This window comes from Oncorhynchus clarkii, chromosome 3, assembly GCF_045791955.1.
Source record: "Oncorhynchus clarkii lewisi isolate Uvic-CL-2024 chromosome 3, UVic_Ocla_1.0, whole genome shotgun sequence".
Taxonomy (NCBI): domain Eukaryota; kingdom Metazoa; phylum Chordata; class Actinopteri; order Salmoniformes; family Salmonidae; genus Oncorhynchus; species Oncorhynchus clarkii.
Window position 1 is genome coordinate 26,279,759 of NC_092149.1, and position 18,136 is coordinate 26,297,894.

Consider the following 18,136-nt stretch of genomic DNA (forward strand, 5'->3'; position numbering starts at 1 on the left):
AAGAACTGAAAACTGCTGTTCACAAATGCTCTCCATCCAACCTCACTGAGCTCGAGTTGTTTTGCAAGGAGGAATGGGAAAAAATTTCAGTCTCTCGATGTGCAAAACTGATAGAGACATACCCCAAGCGACTTACAGCTGTAATCGCAGCAAAAGGTGGCGCTACAAAGTATTAACTTAAGGGGGCTGAATAATTTTGCACGCCCAATTTTTCAGTTTTTGATTTGTTAAAAAAGTTTGAAATATCTAATAAATGTCGTTCCACTTCATGATTGTGTCCCACTTGTTGTTGATTCTTCACAAAAAAATACAGTTTTATATCTTTATGTTTGAAGCCTGAAATGTGGCAAAAGGTTGCAAAGTTCAAGGGGGCCGAATACTTTCGCAAGGCACTGTATATCAATAGTGTCACGTTTACATTTGTTTTCAGATTCAACTTCAATTTCTGTATGCAGGTCATTCTAGTGTGGTATTCTGGGAATCCTTTGTGCACAAATGACTTTCTGTCTCATCATTAGTTAGTGATGTCATTCTGAGGTTAGTTTACCACTTATTCACGGCTCAGATTAGACTGCGCTGATCTCGCTTCAGTGAGCTGGCGTCACACGGTTTAACCCTTCTCTCCATCAGGTTGTATGCTCTCTCTACACCCTGGGTTGAAAGTGTGTCGGCAAAACGAATACATGACACATAAACAGAGGAGAGGATACAGCCGAAGCTATTCAGTCAACCGGAACAAGGATCAGCCAAGCTTGTTATTGTCTGGCTGTAATAACTTATGACTACACTCTGTGGATAATGAGTTACTTAAGGGAGAGCAATAGTGGGCCTACACATCAAAACAAAGCTATATCATTTATTTTAGCATTGAATCAGTGTTATGAGCAACTTGATGTGCAATACATGATGAATGTATTTACAGTCTTAATGCATTTTTAAACATTGTTTTATTGAACTTTTTATTTGTTATAAGTTAATAAACATTTATGTTTACAGCATCCATGCTATAGTTAGTTACCAGTCATAGAGTTAGTAGAAGGCCTATGGTTCAAATTCCTAGTTGATTTGAACTTCCCACTGGGCACAGACGTCATTTCAATGTCTTGTTTTGATTTACATTTGGTTGAGTTGTCAACTAACTTGAATTCAACGTGAAATCAACAAAAAATGTAACCATGTCATTGGATTTAGGTTAAAAGTTGGTTGGAAAAAGCCTAAATTCTGTTACGCTGATGACTTTTTACAAATCCAATCAGTTTCCCACGTTGATTAAACGTCATTACATTGAATCTTAGTGTTAAAATGACATGGAAGCAATGTTGATTCAACCATTTCTTTGCCCAGTGGGTTTTCACTGTTCTTTGCTTAACCTACATTCACTACATATCCAGTTATATGATAGAAAAAATGCCTAAAATGTCTGCTAAGTCAGTCAGACTGAACAAAATAGTTTAACAAGCTCTCCTCTGGCTCCACTGCCTTATCCATGAAACAGGAAGTCAGTATAATGAACTTCCGGTGTGTGATGTCAACACTGAAGCTCTAGCATGGACATTTTGGCAGAACTGATTACTGAGACAAAAACTGCTTTTTACAAAAATGTCTGGACTGTGTATACAAACCCATTTCCAAACTATGTTTTTCAGGCACATTGTGAGTTTTGTTTCTCCCTTTCCTGTTTAGTTTTGTTGTGTCTGAGTCTCTGAGGCTGTTTGGTTCCAGGAAGGGGAGTGAATGACATGTCTTCATAGAAGCTTATAATAGAGGGACCAAAAGTGAGCACATTCACATTCTCAGGCATCTGCACATGTGTTCAGTCCCCTGAAAACAACAGATGCCAGTATCGCAGTCTGAAAGGGAACAGAGACTTCCTGAGTCTTGTCGCTTCCAGATAGCACCCTTCATAGAAATAGAAAGGGAAGAATCTATATGGCTCTCTGTCCATCTCATCTGAAACTCCTCTGACCTCATCTGTCATGGCAGCCCAGTAAAGTGCATGCTAGACTTTGTAGAAGTGTCATGATAAATATGAAGTGTTATTGTTGCTGCAGGAAAACTGGTTGACACTTGGAAACTGACTCATCAGAAATGGACGTGTGGCATAAAAACATTTTGACAATTGCTTTAAATAGTAATGTTCATTCTATTTATTATATACTGAACAAAAATAAACGCAATATGTAAAGTGTTGGTCCCGTGTTTCATGAGCTGAAATGAAAGATCCCTGAAATATTCCATACGCACAAAAAGCTTTTTTTGTGGGGGAAAACTCATTCTGATTGGCTGGGCCTGGCTCCCCAGTGGGTGGGCCTTTCTCCCAAGTCCAATGGCTGCACCCTTGCCCATGTGTTATAGTGGGGGTGCTGAGGAGTATTTCTGTCTGTAATAAAGCCCTTTTGTGGGGAAAAACTCATTCTGATTGGCTGAGCCTGGCTCTCCAGTGGGTGGGCCTATGCCCTCCAAGGCCCACCCATGGCTGTGCCCCTGCCCAGTCATGTGAAATCCATAAACTGGGGCCTAGTGAATTGTTGCAATTGACTGATTTCCTTCTATGAACTGTAACCCAGTAAAATCTTTGAAATTGTTGCATGTTGCATTTTTCTATTTTTGCTCAGTATATGTCTTTGCATACACACAGAACTCCATGTTAACTGCCTAGCACTGTGTATCTGTATCTATTTGGCTAGATTCTTGGTCATGCCAACCTCTTGGTTAACCATTAGCATCAATAAAGCCAGATCCCAGCAGCATACCCAAGCTTCATTGCTTACAGTAAACCAATTAGTTAACTTCCTCCCATCTAAAAAAAAAAGTAATACATGCCACCTTATATAGACATCAGTGCAAGTCTAATATGAATTTACCAAACAAAGGATTAGCCATGCTAGTGGCTGGCTGGTTGAATTTGGCCAAAGGTGCTCTTCGACCACTGAGAGACAAAGTCTACGATAGACTCCTCCATCCAAAATAACAAGGAACGTTGCCCTCATCATACATTTTTCTGATCACTCCCCTATAGCAGGTTTATTGACCTGCTGGTTGTTTGTGTTGTTCACCACAGCAGCATGTTAACAGCTCTTGTATCTCTGTGTCTTATCTGTCTGGGGTCAGAGTTCAGACTGGGATACTGTTAAATGGCATAGTGGTGGTTAAGGTAGAGGCTTGTGACCTGAGGGGATACTGGTTCATAATCCCCAGGTGAGATTTGTATACTGCTTTTATGGCCTTGTGCAGGATACTCATTCTCTGTAGACACACCTGACGCACGTGTGTAAAGTATCTAATTTTAGATTGAAACATGGATGTAAAAATACAGGTATTATGATGTAATCTTGGTTCAACATCCTGTTTGGTGGTGATAGCCTTTTTTTCAGTGTACGAAGTTCAAAGGAGATATTTCTCCCAGTGCGTGTTTTCTGTAATACAATCAAACATTCCATAGTACATGTTTGATTGAATCCCTAGGCCTTCATCTGATCATCACTGAGAAGTTGATCCTATGACGCTTGTACAGCCAAATAGGGTGTTATCTCAGGGTCTTGTGGTTGGGGGTGAGATCTTACGGTGGTAGGGTCATGGACCCTAGAGGCCTCCTTAGGCTGATTAACTCAACACACTGTGATGTGGTCTCCTCTCAGACTGGCCAGGAGCACGGGAGAGGCAGTTTAATAAACAAGTCGACTACAGATTTTTACCAGTAGCTCTCCTCTGGCGTCCAGACAGTCTGAGGGTCAGCCAAGGACAGAGATCTGATACAGGGGAATCCTATGAGAGAGGAGGAGGGGAGGGGGACTATACACTGTACATTGAGTGTACAAAACATTAAGAACACCTGCTCTTTCTATGACACAGACTGACCAGGTGAAAGCTGTGACCCCTTATTGATGTCACATTGATGTCAAATCCACTTGAATCCATGTAGATAAAAGGGGAGGAAAGCGGTTAGAAGAAGTATTTTTAAGCCTTGAAACAATTGAGACATGGATTGTGTATGTGTGCCATTCAGAGGGTGAATGGGCAAGACAAAATATTTAAGTGCCTGGCGCACCAGTTTGAGCGTGTCAAGAACTGCAACGCTACTAGGTTTTTCATGCTTAACAATTTCCTGTGTGTATCAAGAATGGTCCACCACCCAAAGGACATCCAGTCAACTTGACACAACTGTGGGAAGCATTGGAGTCAACATGGGCCAGCATCCCTGTGGAATGCTTTCGACACATCGAGTTCATGTCCCGACTTGAGGCAGTTGTGAAGGCAAAAGGGGGATCAACTCAATATTAGGAAGGTGCTCCTAATGTATTGTACACTCAGTGTATATCCTTTTTCAGAAATGTTGGTAAATTAGTTTTTATTGTTGTAAAGAAATTATGGAAGAGATTGGAGTGATTTTCTTCAGTCTGTGTTCATGGTATGGTGTTGTTCAATGATAGACATGTATTTGTTTAAAATCTATCACTTGGTGGTTTCATTTCAGAAAGACAAATAATGCTACTTTTCTTACTCACTTCTTACTCACTCTCAGAGAAATAAGTGCCACTGCTAGGTTAAAAGAACTGTACAAAGTATGCATTTGTGGCATCAATATAAAATGAATGAATGCATTTCCCCCCAATACAGTTACAGTGGCAAGAAAAAGTAGGTGAACCCTTTGGAATTATCTGGATTTCTACATAAATTGTTCATAAAATTAGACATCATCTTCATCTAAATCACAGCAGACAAACACAGTCTGCTTAAACTAATAACACACAAATGATTGCATCATTTAAACATTCACAGTGTAGGTTGGAAAAAAAATGTGAACCCCTAGGCTAATGACTTCTCCAAAAGCCTATTGGAGTCAGGAGTCAGCTAACATGGAGTCCAATCAATGAGACGAGATTGAAGATGTTGGTTAAAGCTGCCCTGCCCTTTAAAAAACACTCACAAAATTTGAGTTTGCTATTTACAAAAGCATTGCCTGATGTGAACCATGCCTCGAATAAAAGAGATCTCAGAAGACCCAAGATGAAGAGTTCTTGACTTGCATAAAGCTGGAAAGGGTTACAAAAGTATCTCTAAAAGCGTTAATGTTCATCAGTAAGACATCGTCTATAAATGGAGAAAGTTCAGCACTGTTGCTACTCTCCCTAGGAGTGGCCATCCTGCAAAGATGACTGCAAGAGCACAGCGCAGAATGCTCAATGAGGTTAAGAAGAATCCTAGAGTGTCAGCTAAAGACTTCTCTGAGACAGAATTCTCTGAACAATACTAACATCTCTGTTGACGAGTCTACGATACGTAAAACACTAAAGAAGAATGGTGTTCATGGGAGGACACCACAAAAGAAGCCACTGCTGTTCAATAAAACCATTGCTGCACATCTGAAGTTCGCAAAAGAGCATCTGGATGTTCCACAGTGCCACTGGCAAAATATTCTGTGGACAGATGAAACTACAGTTGAGTTGTTTGGAAGGAACACACAACACTGTGTGGAGAGAAAAAGGCACAGCACACCAACATCATAACCTCATCCCAACTGTAAAGTATGGTAGAGGGAGCATCATAGTTTGGGGCTGCTTTGCTGCCTCAGGGCCTGGACACCTTGCTATCATCGACGGAAAAGGGAATTCCCAAGTTTATCAAGACATTTTGCAGGAGAATGTAAGGCTATCTGTCCGCCAATTGAAGCTCAACAGAAGTTGGGTGATGCAACAGGACAGTGACCCAAAACACAGAAGTAAATCAACAACATAATGGCTTCATCAAAATAAAATATGCCTTCTGGAGTGGCCCAGTCAGAGTCCTGACCTCAACCCGATTGAGATGCTATGGCATGACCTTAAGAGAGCGGTTCACACCAGATGTCCCAAGAATATTGTTGAACTGAAACAGTTTTGTAAATAGGAATGGTTCAAAATTCCTCCTGACCGTTGTGCAGGTCTGATCCACAACTACAGAAAACTTTTGGTTGAGGTTATTGCTGCCAAAGGAGGGTCAACCAGTTATTAAATCCAAGGGTTCACATACATGCTTACACGGTGTGTTGAAATCAGACATGAAAACACATTTGTGTGTTATTAGTTTAAGTAGACTGTGTTTGTCTATTGTTGTGACTTAGATGAAGATCAGATCAAATTTGATGACCATTTATGCAGAAGTTAAGGTAATTCCAAAGGGTTCACATACTTTTTCTTGCCACTGTATATGAGATCTGTCTGTAGAACATTCACCATTGACATTTTATTCATTTAGCAGGTGCTCTTAAGTGCATTCATTTATTTCAATGTTTTTATTTAACCTTTATTTAACTAGGCAAGTCACTTAGCTATTTTAAGATAGCTAGGTGAGACAACCACGTATCACAGTCAAATATACAGGATATGAACATTCCATTCCAGCTAAACACATTTTCATATAATTCTAAAATCTATGAATGAAAAATCTGAGAACAGTAATATTTTACACACACATGACGGTACCCAGAAGCAATCTTTTCTGATGAAAACATTTGTGGATATAGCGTCGTGGAAATGAACTCTTAATTTCTTCATAGTACACACTTTCCCAGTCTTACTTCCTAGCCTTTTCCTTGTGATATGTCTATTGTCATGCAATAAAGACATTTTAATTAAGTAGAGGGAGAGAGAGACCAAATAGAGAAAGAGCAAGAAGGCTTTGTCCTCTGCTCATCCTCCCAACAGTGTAAATTCCTCAGTGGAGTAAGGTTCGATATCTGGAAGGCTTGGGCAGAGGTTAAGTCTGTTGCCTAATCCGCCCCTTAATAGTATCTTCTAATCCCTGGTCTATGACCGCAGCTTCTCTCTTCCTCCCCACTGCCCCACCCTCTTTTCATTAAAAAGTCATTACGCCCATTTGGTAACAATTTACCAGCAGCGCCGCTCTTCAAAAACTGCAATGTGGCATTCTTTCACTCAATTAAATGCTCTTAGCAATCTCACTCACTCTTCTCTCTCTCGCTCTCTCTTCCTATCGCTCACTATCTATCTTTCTCGTCTTTCACACCATCCCCTATCCGCCCTGAGTCAGAGGATTCTAATCCAGTCTGTTAATCCACTATAGAGGAGCGTGATAAGGAGGGTAGGATAGAGAGAGACAAGAAGAGAGGAGTCGAGAGAGGGAGAGGGAGCGAGTGTGTGAGAGCGATGGATAGGGGGAGGGGGGAAATTCAGTCAGTGTGCCAGATGTCTAGCGTAAGAGTCAGTTCTATAGAAAAAGGTCTTAATAAGGCGGTCTTGACTGATGGAGCTGACTGTGCATTAATAATAGCGAGGTAGGCAGTTTGGTAACAGTCGACTAACCTACCTCTGCTCTGCGGGGACAGAGTGGATTAGAGCATGCTGCCGCAGTGCTCATCCCACCGCCATTAAAGCCAGCCCGCCTCAGACATACTGTACAGGAGTTGCTAGGCGATGGACGCTACATGGATGCAGTTAAACTCTATGGATTAATTCTTCCCGAGAAGCTTAGAAAGATTTACCAAGCATTGGCTTGGTGCCCAGTGCCAAATTGTGCACCTGTTTTCATCCTCTTCAAACCGGAGTGAATGTAAATGTGGTTTACTTACTGTCCATACTGTGTGTGTTTAGACATGAGGGTCTGAAAGTGGACCCGGTGTCCTGGACCTAAGCTGTCTCCCTGCCCGTCTCACCTCATTCCACCGTCATTACAGCGTCACAACTGTAGCTAGTCATCACACCAGCATGTTGCATGTGTCAGTGTGTCCTATATGTCCTTACCCTTGAGTCTCTTTCCGCCACTTTCACCTCAGATCAAAATCTTGGCGGGTTGCCTTTTTAATTAGCTAATGTAAATGGATGGGTTTGAACTCCCCTCCCTTCTTCTTTCACTCCATCCATTCCTCCATTCCTCTCTGCTTTCTTTCCTTTGGGTGTGTTTTACATACCCCTGAGATGGTGCCATGGAGGACATGTCCTGAATGAGTTCCTCACAATGGGGCCCCCAGGCCTTTTGTTTAGGTTCTCAAAGGAACCCCTGACAAATCCCTCTTTTCGTTATTTCTCTTCCTCTTTCCGATAACATTATAGTTGTGTGGCACGTTCCGATGAGTTTAACCTATCTGCTGCCCATTATGATAAACCAACCGGGTTAGCTTTCCTTATGTGTACGTCAAGGGTCTGAAGTCTGCACTCTTAGAGAAAAGGCTTCCAAAAGGTTTCTTCAGTTAGAACGTTTTTTGGGTTCAATCTCATCGTAACACCACGTGTTGTTGAGTTGATAATTAGCTGAGAGCATTTAGGAAAACAGAGAGTGACAAAGCCACTGAAGATGGACTACTTTGTCTGTGTTCACAACATCAGGAGATTAGTTTGTGACTAAAAGGCCACCGGCTGTGAAAAGCTGTTTGGTACCTGACCATTCTGCTTACTTAGCAGCACGACCAGAGTCACAGCCAGCAGCATAGACTGGTGCTCTGGTCTGGACACAGACAGACAGGCTGCCATTAAAATGTGTGGTATAAAATTAGGCACCATGCTAGGAACAGCTGGATGTTACAGAGGCGAAGTAACACTGGAACATTCACATTTTAGTCACACCTACACAATTGCAAATGCACCTATACTAATTAGCGTTGTGCACACACACACACATTCTTAGATGCACAAGGACACATGCAGGCGCAATTGCTTAAATACAGACTCACACTGAATACACTTGAGTTATGCTGAGGCAGCATGGAGAGCCCTGCAGTGTAACAATGGGATTAAAGACAGTCCCCAGGCTGTCAATCTCCTTGAGTGGGAGGGAGAGAGATACTATTCCTGAAAACACCACATTTACAATTCCTCATGCACCAGCTGTCCACATTCAGTGAAACTTACTCTATGAAACAAAGTGCATGCTGCATATACAGTATGAGGAGACCTGAGTACGAGACAAGCATCTCACAGCTGTGGAATATCCAGAACGGTTGACAGTGTGAGATGAGCGAGAGTTAAAACAGTTCATATCCACACAGATTGCATCGGTTGGCGCTGATTTGTGTCTTTGGTTACAGAACAAAGAGAAGGAGCGGATGAAGGAGAGGGAGAAGGAGGCGCGGGAGCGGGAGGCGCGCTACAGCAACGGACACCTCTTCACTTCCCTCACCGTGTCTGCCACCACCCTCTGTTCCGCCTGCAACAAGAGCATCACCGCTAAAGAGGCCCTCAGCTGCCCCAGTGAGTACCATACACACACACATTATTGTAGGCAGTACATACACTCACAAGGCCCAGACAAAAGCCTAATGTTATTAGCGACAACATTATTGGGGTATTGATGTATTGATGCATCACCAGATCAGGACCAACAGACATCTTGCCCCAGGGTTGTCATATTGAACTGTTAGGAAGATGACCTTTGTGACCTGTGTGTGTGTGTGTGTGTGTGTGTGTGTGTGTGTGTGTGTGTGTGTGTGTGTGTGTGTGTGTGTGTGTGTGTGTGTGTGTGTGTGTGTGTGTGTGTGTGTGTGTGTGTGTGTGTGAGAGAGGTTAGTGACTGTCTAGTGTGACTGTCTCTCTTTCTTCTTGGGAAGAGAAAGGGTGAACAAAAGAACAGCAGGAGGAAGCAGGAGAGAGAGATTGGGGCTAGGAAAAGAAGATTCAAACAATATGGGTGGAGAGAGAGAGGTGGGGTAGGACGTGTGGGTCAATAAAGATAAAGGTAGAAGAGACATATGAGCCAAAGAGATGGATCAAAAGAAGGAAATAACTGAGAAAAAGAGAGAAGGAAACAGAGAGAGTATTTTTCTTTGCTTCCCTTCGTTCTCCCCTTCCTTCCCTCCCTCCCTTTGAGAATCAATCAGCTGTTGCCTTCTAGGAGAACCCTCTCCCTTCCCCTGCCCGGCCCAGACAATAGTGTTAGTGTGTGGGGAGCACAGATCAGACGGCCTGCCCCTCTCTCCACTGGCCTGGAGGAACAGCTGGGGGAGAAAGAGAGAAAGAAAGAGGGAGAGAGGGTGGAGTGGGAGAAGGCAGACTCCAGGGCAAACGGGGCAAACAAATAGAGGAAGATCCAGAGAGAAGGGTGGACAGATAAAGAGGGGGAAAGACAGGTGCAAGGTGGAGGTAGAGGAGAACATATTGAGTGAAAAGACTCCTCAGGGGCCATCAGTTCTCAGGTCAAGAGAGACAGAGGGGAGGGAGAGAGAGATATTAGTTCACAAACAAGTGAGCCAGAAAGACAGAGTAGGAGACAAAGCTGTATAGATGATGCATGATGACATTGACAGACAGAGAGGAGTTTGCCTGAGATAGAGGAAGTCCATACTGTGAACAGTCATAGTCGATTGACATTTGTATTTATCATTAAATCCATCCAAACGTACATTCCTAAAGGGAAAGAGGGATGCTTTTTGTCTTCTTATCAAGCCCTATTACCTATTTTGATTGAATATTGATGTATGGATGAAGTTTGTTGTCCTTCAAGTTGAGGAAATAGTGGCTCCATCTTCGACCTCGTTACCTTGACCCCTACGGCTCTGAAGACCAGGTTCAAAGAGAAAGAGAGAGAGAGAGAGAGACAGACAGACAGAGAAGGGGAGCACAGAGGGAGGGAAGGGGTACAGAGGGGCATGGGGGTGGGAGAGGGAAGGCTCTTGGCATGGGGTTTGATTACACATGTCTGCTGCCGAAGAGGGGGGGGGGGGGGGGGGGGGGGGGTGCCCGTGAGTGTGAGAGAGAGAGAGTTCCGGTACTTGAGAATGAGAGAGACGGTGGGCACAGAGATTGCAGTTGGGTGTAAGAGGTACAACAGCTGTAGTTTAGATAGAACACTGATCATAGGCTATTGATTTGGGTTGGGGGCATAATTATATTCAGAGGGTCAGGTCTGGGTGTGTATTTGTGCGTATTGGGCTGAAGGGGGCATGAATTCATTATCATTGCAAATTACACTGGAGAGATGGAGAGAAAGGGGAAAAGAAAGAGAGCGGATGCCTAAGTAGGAGAGAGAACTGAGGTGTGAGGCTATTTCAGGTTGGGAATACCATTGTTGGCTTCTCAGTTCATATATTCACATTCTGAGCCAGTTAAGATATTTTCAGTCAAGAGTCTATTTGATTTAGATAAGAATTTAAATTGGTTTAGGCAGCATGCCTTGGGTCAGTCATAGTCAGTTTGTCTTGGAGGTTTATGTGAAACTTAACTAATATTTTTCACAGTTTTTACCTTTTATTAATTCCTGTGTTATCGTGTCACTGTCATCTCAGTTTGCTAATATGTTATAATCAGATGGAACACAACCATTAGACCTGTAAGACTCACTATAGAGATAGAGAATGACAAAGTAGCTATAGTGTAAATACAGTACAGAATGCAGGCTCAGGAGATTATACAGTAGGTCTATGATGAAGCCCACTGTCTGTTGAGAGAGGGGCTTTTCTCTTTGTTTGGTGGATGCCCCCCCCCCCCCCTCTTGCCCCAATACACAGCTGCTACCTCGCTCCCCGACTGTAATCTGGAAATAGTGCATCTGGCAGTTGGAGTGTGGGAGATTAACAAGCAATCTGCCACACTGACGTGTGTTAACACACACGTACACACACATATGCATGCACACAGACGCACACACACTTGCGCGCATGCACGCACACATAGACAAACACACATAGGCAGTCAGGTCTGCACGGACGCACACACACAGACACAGTCCCAATCCCTCTTCCTCTCTGCGTCCACAGACATAGTGGTCCCTAACAGTAATAATGATGGATGAGCTGAGGGTAACACAGTTATCCCACTCCCGTTTAACACAGTGGTCTGATAGGGAGCCATATTGCCTCAGAGACCCAGAGACGTTTTAATACGGGGTCATAACATTGTCCTACATCGGGATTTCTATCTGAGGTCCCCTTGTGAATTGGGGAGACATATGTTTAGGCTGGGTGCGGGGGAGTGTGTGTGTGTGTGTGTGTGTGTGTGTGTGTGTGTGTGTGCGTGCATGTGGAGTAGGTAGCACCGCCTGTTTTGGGAGAATCCATTGATTTCATGTCTGAGTGGATGTTTCCGGTTTGGAGTCACTAGGGAGGATTTCTCGTCAATGCTTTTACAATGTTGTCTATGTATTCAATCAATTAAGTACATCTTCTTGTTTTACATCAATGTTTGGCTTGAAATTGAATGAAGTCCACAGGTATCTTTTTATTTATTGTTATTTATTTCAAATTCATTTCAGGGACCCTTTATTCCATTACTGCAGAGAAAGACATTTTGTTTTTGTTTTCATCAACATTTGGACTCGTGTTTATTTCCTGCTTCACCTCTTATTGTTCTCTGCATGAACAGATAACTGACCAATAGGAGCCCTGCTTGGTGTCCAGCAGGGTGTAATTATTGTGTGTAGCCTCTGCGTAGCTCTGTGTCAGTACATGTGAGATTACCTCCTCAGACACAGATAAAGACTTAGATTAAGACGAACAGGCCATTGTTGTTTGGCTCATTTTGACCTAATCTGAGGGCCCTAGATTACACAAAATATTAAGAACTTTCCAACCTTCCGCCCTTTTGCCCTCACAACAGCCTCAAATTGTCAGGTCATGGACTCTACAAGATGTCAAAAGCGTTCCACAGGGATGTTGGCCCACATTAACTCCAATTCTTCCCACAGCTGTGTTAAATTGGCTGAATGTCCTTTGGGTGGTGGACCATTCTTGATGCACACGGGAAACTTTTGAGTGTGAAACCCCAACAGCTTTGCAGTTCTTGACACAAACGGGTGCGCCTTAGTACCTACTGTTCCATACCCCATTCAAAGGCACTTAAACATTTTATCTTGCCCATTCACCCTCTGAATGGCACACACATACCCAATCTATGTCTCAATTGTCTCAGGGCTTAAAAATCCTTAATCTACACTGATTGAAGTGGGTTTAACAAGTGACATCAATAAGCGATCATAGCTTTCACCTGGACTCATCTGGTCAGTCCATGTCATGGAAAGAGCAGGTGTTCTTAATGTTTTGTACACTCAGTGTACAGTGTTATCATACAAATAAATATGATAATTAGCTAAAGACAAGTGAGCTGTAAATAATATAGTGTCATATGGAAGGGGGGATTCTAGGCAGTATTTGAAACCCCAAAGCATTTATAGGTTGTAGATCCACACTGTAGATCCACATCTATAATAGTATGCCATGACTCTTGTTGGGTCTCCAGTCTAGTTTCCGAGCAGCGATGTTGAGCTTTAGGGGAAGGGTCTAACAGTACTTGGAGAAGGCAGCCATGTTGGTTTAGTGAGCAAGGGGCCTAGTTTGTTTGTTTTAGCATCGGAACATTATCTACTGGATGTGTTTGTCCTTCCGTAAGGAGTGGTGTGTGAGTAGCTTTGAGTATGTTTAAATCGTTTGTAGTGTGTATGTGTCTGTGTGTGTAAGGGTCTGCATGTGTTGTGAGAGTTTGAGCGATGAATGAGTCACAGTGTGCCTCTCATTCTGAGGTTTAAGTAGAAAGCATGTTAGCTGAGTCCATGCTCTGTAAAATGTTGGCTTTTATGGAGAACACACCCTGAAAATAGTGTATTTTAAGCCCTGTGTTTCCCTCTCATATGCGTGGAAACTATTGGTTGAAAATAGGAACGGCACCAAGGAAATGCACCCCACCAAAGCAAAGCAACTTCTGACAAATGTTTTGGCTGTATTTAGCCTGCTTTGGTAGCAAATGTGTAATTTGGGCAGAGACATGGGAAAGACTAAAGTAAAGGAATATGTAGAGTTTTATAAGGGAGATTCTGCTTTCTCTCTGTGTGTGTGTCTAGCTTTGGGCTGCTCTTACAACAAAGACAACCCTGTGTAGTGGGCAAGAACTCTCATAAACACTTCTATGCCGTTTCATATTGACACAACAACACTCCCAGGACTCAGAACACACACACACACACACACCGATAACCTGCCTCAGACATCCCTTCAACCTCCCAGCGCCATTCCAGGAGAGCTTCCTGTCAAGAAAACATGTACCAGGAAGTGGAGCCCCTCTAACAATGAAGAGAGAGTAAAGCTGGGGGAAGAGAGGAGGGGAGAAGGGGTGTTTTGAAACATAGGAGTGATTTAATAACAGTGATAACATTTTACTTGGTGTTGGAAAGCATAGGTTTCAAGGGTTATTTGTCACATGAAATTCGAGTCAGTGCCAGTATCAAATGTACAATGTGTCATTGATAACCCTATGTTGAACAGAAAGAGTTGGCACCTTTCATAAGCTTTCACCAGTCATGTGTATGACTCTGTAAGCAACGCATCGTGACCGTAATGAGCAGTGCTCTAAAAATAGTCTCGTGATTTCATGAAGTTAGGTACCATTCTTATCAACAGTGCATATGCAGATATTGTGGAGTGTCGGGGAAATTGATCTTTGTGTTTCTGTGTTGCAGCCTGCAATGTCACCATCCACAACCGCTGTCGAGACACACTGGCCAACTGTGCCAAGATGAAACAGAAGGTAAGAGAGGGGAGAGAGGGGAAAGGAACATTTTTTTTTTACTTATGAAAAGCAAAGTTGGGCCTTTATTCTTTGAGAAGTTGACTGTTGGATGAGACATTGGTCTGAACGTGTTTTCTCTGTGTGTTTTGCAGCAACAGAAGCTAGCCCTGGTGAGGAACAACTCCGCGCTGCAGAACGTAGCCCTAAGGACCAAAAGTCAGTATCTCTTTTCCTCAACAACTTCTATCCTATTTCCTCTCCTTCTTTCGCAATTAATGCCTCCTGTCTGCATGTGAATATAGTGGTGCTGCCCCCTGTTGGCTGCTCTATGCCACTGCCATATGGATGTAGTACTGACTGCATCATATGGATTTAAATCCTTTTGGACAGGAAAAGTTCAATTGAACCCCTTGTCTCTTTCTCCAGCCCCTATGATGAAGGAGCGGCCCAGCTCAGCCATCTACCCGTCCGACAGTCTCCGTCAGTCCCTGCTGGGCTCCCGCCGTGTCCGCTCTGGCCTCTCCCTCTCCAAGAGTGTCTCCACACAAAACCTCGCAGGGTGAGCAGGCTGCTGTGTAGAGTCATCAGTTGGTTTGCCTATATGCGAGTAGGGCGCTGATGTGAAGTTGTTTGAAACGTTGTGTAACTGTTGTGTTCAAAAATGTGTTTCCAGGAATCTGAATGACGACTCACCGTTGGGGCTGCGGAGGATCCTGTCTCAGTCCACAGACTCCCTGAACTTCAGAAACAGAGCCATGTCAATGGAGTCCCTCAACGACGAGGGGGAGGTGTACTATGCTGCCATGTTGGAGGAGCTGGAGAGGGAGGGGAAGGACTTTGAGGCTGACTCGTGGAGCCGGGCCGTAGACCCCTCCTACCTGCAGACGCACCGCAAAGACGTCATCAAGAGACAGGACGTCATCTATGGTGAGAACACCTCTCTTCCTCACTCTTTCTCTCGCTTTCTCTCTCTCTCTCTCTCTCTCTCTCTCTCTCTCTCTCTCTCTCTCTTCTTCTCTCTCTATCTTGCTCTCGCTTTCTGTCACGCTCTCTCTTGCTCTCGCTTTCTGTTGCTCTCTCTCTCTCTCGCTATATTCCTTTCTATTCCTATCTCTTTCTCTCTCTCTATCCCTTTCTTCTCTCTGTCTCTGTGTGTGTGTGTTTATGTAAAGGTACTGTGTCCATAACTCTGTCTGTTCTCCTCTCTGTGCCCCTCTCAGAGCTGATCCAGACAGAGTTCCACCACGTGAGAACCCTGCGGATCATGGAGGGGGTGTTCCGGCAGGGCATGCTGGACGAGGTGCTGCTGGAGCCGGGCGTGGCGCACGCTGTCTTCCCCTGTCTGGAGCAGCTGATGGCGCTACACACGCACTTCCTTTCCCAGCTTATGACACGACGCACACACAGCCTGGCCCCCGGGAGCAGTACCAACTTCACTATCAACCAACTGGGGGATATACTGACTGAACAGGTAGGAAACACACTGGGCACACACACTCAGACGTAAGGACAGACACCCACACACACACATCCACAATCACACACACGCATCCACAATCACACACACAGAACCCTAGACGCATGTACCAACTTTGCCATCCATTAACATTAGAATGCATTCATACTAAACACCCAACGAACATATGCATAATCGAAACATATTATACACACATGCACAGACACACTGACTGAGTGGATACCCATTGTGTGTGTTCAGTTCTCAGGTCAGTGTGCAGATGAGATGAGGAAAGCCTATGCTGAGTTTTGCAGCCGCCACCCCAAAGCTGTGAAACTGTACAAGGAACTGCTGGCCAGAGACAAGAGGTTTCAGCACTTCATACGGGTGAGTGAGTGAGTGAGTGAGTGAGTGAGTGAGTGAGTGAGTGAGTGAGTGAGTGAGAGAGAGAGGGGTCACAGGGAGGGAGAAGAGTCAGAGGTACAGAGAAGGGGAGAAGGCCCAAGAGCATGCTTAAAATGTGTGCTGTGGGTGTGTGAGCTCAGCAGTCCGTGTCAGGAGGTGCCAGCTGAGGGGTGTCTCATGTCTTAGCTAGGAGGAGTGCTGAACAGATAACACTGAATGGTAGAAACAACTATCACATTGTAGATGTTCTATTCAAAAAGGAGTCATGAACAAGTTATTCCTGCTTTATTACCTAACTAACACTCGTCACAAGGCCTCAAAACCTTCATAAGTGTCCTAACTTTGTGGTCCAATCATGCTCCTATGGAATGCCCATGAATTAACATATCTTTACTGCCATTTACAGTGCCAGTCAAAAGTTTGGACACCTACTCATTCAAGGGTTTTTCTTATTTAAAAAAAATACAATTTTCTACATTGTAGAATACAAGTGAAGACATCAAAACTATGAAATAACACATATGGAATCATGTAGTAACCAAAAAAGTGTTAAACAAATCAAAATATATTTTATATTTGAGATTCTCTAAAATGGGATTTCTCCTGGGCTTCAGCCCCTATCGATGAATCTATACCTTTCTTTCACTTTACACATTCAAATTAGTAGTGTTATTACATTTAATGCCAAAGTGGTAATTATAGTATATTATAAAACAAGGGTATGGAGCACAAATACTTGTTTTATGTCCAATTGAATTTTATTATATCAGTAAGGCACCTTGGGGCTTTGTTGGCCATATACCACACCTCCTCGGGCCTTATTGCTTAATATATAATAAGTGGTATTAAATCTCATCCATCCCATAATCAGAGGGTAAGCCGGGGGCCCCTGCTGCGTCGCCATGGCATCCAGGAGTGCATCCTGCTGGTGACTCAACGCATCACCAAATACCCTGTCCTCATCCAACGCATCCTGGACAACACCAAGGGTAAGACCTGACCCCAGAACAGCTATAGAAGCTTAGTGAGTATACTCACACAGCATAAAAGCTGAACACAGAACAGCCACTACAGCTCAGGGAGAAGACAAAAAAAATACAAGAACTGAATAATCACTACATACACAGCAGTAGAATAACCATAAACAACTTAAATGCTTTTGAATACAACTGACCTCAAGACACTTCTCATCAACATCACCCCCCACCATCCCCCCAACAGGCAGTGAAGAGGAGGCCCAGTCCCTAGCCCAGTCCCTGTCTCTGATCCGGGACTTGTTGAGCTCTGTGGACCAGCAGGTGGCAGAGCTGGAGCGGACCCAGAGGCTCCAGGAGATCAGGGCCAGATTGGACCCCCGGGCCCAGGCGGAGGTCAGGGGAGGAGGGGTGTTCAGGGGAGGGGAGCTGCTCCGCAGGACTCTCCTCCACGAGGGAACGCTGCTGTGGAAGACGCAAGGATCCAGACTCAAAGGTAGGGGGGGAGTGTGTGTGTGTATCTGAGAGAGAAAGAGGTAGAGGAAGAGAGATAAAGGGGGTATGATTGTTTGTGTATCTACAGAATACGTGTAGAGAAACGAGGGTGCACACTCTATGTATCTTTAACAATGTTCCACTCTGTGTGTCTATGTAGACGTGCAGGTCCTGCTGATGACAGACATCCTGGTGTTCATGCAGGAGAAAGACCAGAAGTATTTCTTCCCATGCATAGTAAGTCTGCCCCTCTCCTTTCCACTCATCTGACTCATCCTCCTCTCCTCTCTACTCATCTCTTCTGCTTTCTGACTTTTGTTCAGCAGGTCCTCCATTGCTTCTGTCTTTGCCTTTGCACACATCTAACTTTATTTAGTCTTAGT

General features: G+C 43.9%; 1 protein-coding gene across 4 annotated transcripts in view; it reads left to right on the top strand.

Moving 5' to 3' along the window:
• LOC139391918 (rho guanine nucleotide exchange factor 2-like) overlaps nt 1-18,136 on the top strand; it is a 56,220-nt gene that overhangs the window by 32,797 nt on the left and 5,287 nt on the right. For all 4 annotated transcript variants that reach the window (XM_071139531.1, XM_071139535.1, XM_071139550.1 and 1 more), the window contains 10 exons: nt 9,020-9,182; nt 14,374-14,441; nt 14,576-14,639; nt 14,850-14,982; nt 15,097-15,350; nt 15,644-15,894; nt 16,141-16,266; nt 17,156-17,273; nt 17,506-17,754; nt 17,914-17,990. In XM_071139531.1, coding sequence (XP_070995632.1) covers nt 9,020-9,182; nt 14,374-14,441; nt 14,576-14,639; nt 14,850-14,982; nt 15,097-15,350; nt 15,644-15,894; nt 16,141-16,266; nt 17,156-17,273; nt 17,506-17,754; nt 17,914-17,990 — 1,503 coding nt within the window. The remainder of the gene's footprint in view (nt 1-9,019; nt 9,183-14,373; nt 14,442-14,575; nt 14,640-14,849; nt 14,983-15,096; nt 15,351-15,643; nt 15,895-16,140; nt 16,267-17,155; nt 17,274-17,505; nt 17,755-17,913; nt 17,991-18,136) is intronic.